Source organism: Colias croceus, chromosome 24 (genome assembly GCF_905220415.1).
Source record: "Colias croceus chromosome 24, ilColCroc2.1".
Lineage (NCBI taxonomy): Eukaryota > Metazoa > Arthropoda > Insecta > Lepidoptera > Pieridae > Colias > Colias croceus.
Window position 1 is genome coordinate 585,968 of NC_059560.1, and position 4,033 is coordinate 590,000.

The 4,033-nt window shown below is 32.4% G+C and overlaps 1 protein-coding gene across 1 annotated transcript in view; it reads right to left on the minus strand.

Annotated features, from left to right (window-relative positions):
* Window positions 1-641: 641 nt before the first annotated feature.
* LOC123702817 (nucleolar protein 12) overlaps window positions 642-4,033 on the minus strand; it is an 11,666-nt gene continuing 8,274 nt past the window's right edge. The window contains exons 3-7 of the mRNA XM_045650620.1: window positions 2,924-3,053; window positions 2,373-2,586; window positions 1,635-2,125; window positions 1,327-1,404; window positions 642-721 (exon numbers count right to left, since the gene is read on the minus strand). Coding sequence (XP_045506576.1) covers window positions 659-721; window positions 1,327-1,404; window positions 1,635-2,125; window positions 2,373-2,586; window positions 2,924-3,053 — 976 coding nt within the window. The 3' untranslated portion in view covers window positions 642-658. The remainder of the gene's footprint in view (window positions 722-1,326; window positions 1,405-1,634; window positions 2,126-2,372; window positions 2,587-2,923; window positions 3,054-4,033) is intronic.

Genomic DNA, 4,033 nt, shown 5'->3' on the forward strand with positions numbered 1-4,033 from the left:
ATTTTGAAATTCACGCGCCATCTTCAATCGAACTATGTTCCATAGATAATATAGACGACGTATGTCAATGGTATAAAATATTATTATGATAGAATTAACGTGTACAGTAAGTGAAATAAATTAAGTGTTCGATAGAATAAGGTTGTATCTAGATAACAATACATATCTTGATATTTGGATTTGCGTATGTATCTTTCGATGTAATATTTTGTATTTTTTTGTAATAAAATATAATAAAATTCGGTTTAATGACGGGCAATAATTAAATGAATATGATTCAATAGGAGCTAGATTATTTTTAGAATAGAAGTGTCAGACTGTGATTATTTTTGCTAACATTGACATTTTTGTAATGACAATTATACAATAATACTGTACCAAATACGATGTGATGTTTTATTTTTGCAAATCCTTTCCTTACCTACCTTACCTAGCCGTTTATATTATTAATCTTAAACTTATAGATGTGAAAATGATTTTCGCTCTCCTACGTAGAAAGTAAAAACTACTTGACCGATTTGAATATTAGTAATGTTTTATGGTTTATATGAATCAGATAAGTTTAGATATTGATTTTTAAATAAAATATTCATTTTTTATAACAAGTTTATTTTCAAAAATAACTTTTACACATTATTTTAAATGTGAACGACAATCACTATTTCGTTAAAATTTCACTTAAAGCTTTCTTCTTCTTCTGTCCTTTGTTAAACTTTTGCTTCTGAAAAAGAAAAAATAAGGAAAAAATGTTGTGTGGTTTTATGAAACCACGGTAAAAGTGAAACTTACGATAATTATCGTGTTTGTACGATAATTATCGTACGTCACGCGACATGCGCTACACAGACCAAAAAATTTGAGACGATGTAATAAAAGTTTCACTTTAAAATTTAATACCTATAATCAAACACTAAGTTTTTGAAATGAAACTTTATTAGGCGCTTTGAGAGTAAAATCTCAAGGTCGCGTCATGGCAATACCGTCACATCATGGAATAAGGCGACGATTTTATCTTTAAATATTGCCAAAGAAGTTTCACTTCTGATACGTGAAATTCACATTCTTATTTTTAATTAGGCAAAGCCAGAATAATAATACAAAAAAGTGATTGAAATAAATTTTGTTATAAGGATTGTTAAATTTAATAGGGCAAAATATTTCATGAATTTTTTTTTTGTAAATCTTTTTTTGACGATTAAACTATTGAACTTTAATGACACATTAGAAGTAGATTATACGAAGTTGTCATATGCAACATAATGGCTACTTAAAAAAGTTGAAGAGAATTTGGTATGATGTGGATGATTTTAGTACAAAAAAAAATACCTTTTTCTTTTCTCCAGTTAGGCCGACAAATTCCTTTCTAGGTTTCTTCTCTCTATTGGGAGGGCCTTCACCTCCCTCCTGTTATAAACAAAAAACACTTTAAGACACAATATTTTGAATTTATATTTTTGTCAAAACTTAGAATATTCAACTTGTACCTATTATGTCTTGCCATAAAACTATTTTAATTTAAATGCATGAAATAAGAAAAAAAAATCAATTAACAAAACAGATATTAGCATAGATGTAGCAATATTATATAATCATTCAATTAAACTAATGGAAGAAAAATATACAAACATACACACCTGGAATTTCCTTTTATTCATAATACGTCTGAACGCACCAGTTTCTTCTCCACCGTTAACATTATTATCAAACTTACGCGGATTCGACATATTTTCGTCATTTCCGCGCGAATTGGACCAATTTCCACGTCCATTTCCCGGCCCATTTGGTCCATTTCCGCGCACACTATGTGCATTACCACGTCCAAAAGAACCATGTCCACCGCGTCCATTTCCGCGCATATTCCGTCCATTCCCACGCATATTCGGTCCATTTCCGCGCATATTAGGTCCATTTCCTCGTGCATTGTGTCCATTTCCTCGTGCATTGTGTCCATTTCCTCGTGCATTTTGTACATTTCCACGCGTATTGAAGCCCTTCTTGCCACTATTTGCGTTTTGCGTGCATCGTTTGACTCGCATTATCCTGTTTTTTATAGTCAAATCTTCCTCTGTGAGTGCTAGAGCGAGTTCCACGCCATCTTTTGACGCAAAGTTTACATAACCGAAACCTGTGAATGAAGAATGACTATTATCATAGTGTAACTGCTCATTACACGCATAAAAGTAAAATTATTGAATATATAATGCAATATGTAATATAATATGTGGCTTCTGCTGAGATATAGTATCTACAAATATAAATAATATTACTACTTTTGAAACAAGTATCACAACAATTTACTACTGAATTAGTCTGTTCAATAATATTAAAACTCAAAATCAATATAGAACCTTCTTTTATTATCACAAACGCACCTTTCCCCGCATTAGTCTTCCTATCCCTCACGATCCTGACCGACTCAATCTCGCCGCAGCCCTGGAACTTCGCCCTTAGCGCTTCGTCCTCCAGTCCAAAGGGGATGTTGCCAACAAACACTGAACACTTGGGATCGTGTGCTGAGCCGCTAGTGTCGCTTCTCGTCACTCGTAGGTGGTGCTCGTTCATGACTGTGTTGTTCGCTGATAACGCCTGTGGAAAGAAAGTATAGGTTTGTATGAGGTTCTAATCATTAATCTATACTAATATTATAAAGAGAAAAGGTTGTAATTATGTATGTATGTATGTATGGTTTTCACGCATAAACTACTGGACCGATTTTGAAGAAATTTGGACAGACAATCTTTAGACCCTGAGAGAGATTGGCTACCTTTTATTGCGAAACATGTACCACGGGCGAAGCCGAGGCGGGCCGCTAGTATATTATAAACAACAAGAATCTAATTAAATCATATTGGCAGTTACCTATGATGAGAAAATAATTACCAATTTTTAAAATGGTAGCAAAACAAGAAAGTATAATAAATACCTGATCAACAGAATCTGCATGTTTGTACTTGATATACACATTAACCGTTGTCCTTTCTGGATGTAATTCATTTTTTATTACAGCCAATTTCGGCGTAACGGTCGCGTCTTTCACTGGAACTGTACGAATTCTGTAAATAAATATGGAAATAATATAGCAGTAGTTACAAAAGTCTGAAATAAACGTTTTCTTTTAATTCAATAATTGTATTAAAAGAAAAGAAATAATTGTACTATTCTACACTCAAATTTAGGATATATATAACCCTATGTAATCGATCAACCAATCAATCAATCGATCAATTGATCGATCAATCGATCAATCAATCGATTGAATCGATCAATCAATCAATCGATTGAATCAATCAATAAAAAAATCGATCAATCAATTAATTGATTGAATCGATCAATAAATCGATCAATCAATCAATTGGTTGAATCGATCAATCAATTAATCGATTGAATCAATCAATCGATCAATCGATTGAATCGATCAATCAATCAATCGATAAATCGATCGATCAATCAATAAAAAATCGATCAATCAATAAATTGATTGAATCGATCAATCAATCAATCGATTGAATCAATCAATCAATCAATCGATCGATCAATCAATCGATTCAATCGATCAATCGATCGATCAATCGATCGATCAATAAACGATCAATCAATCAATCAATCGATTGAATCGATCGATCAATAAACGATCAATCAATCGAGTCATTCTTCGATCAATCTATTGAATCGATCAATCAATCAATCGATCAATCAATAAAAAAATCGATCGATTGATCGAATCAGTCGAGTCAATCGATCAATCGATCGATCAATAATCGATCAATCAATCGATCAATCAATCAATCGATCGATTAATAATCGATCAATCGAATGAATCGATCAATCGATTCAATCAATCAATCGATCGATCAATAAACGATCAATCGATCGATCAATCGATTGAATCGATCAATCAATCGATCGATCAATAATCGATCAATCGATCGATCAATAAACGATCAATCAATCGATCAATCAATCGATTGATCGATCGATCAATAAACGGTCAATCAATCGATCAATCAATCGATCGATCAATTGAATCGATCAA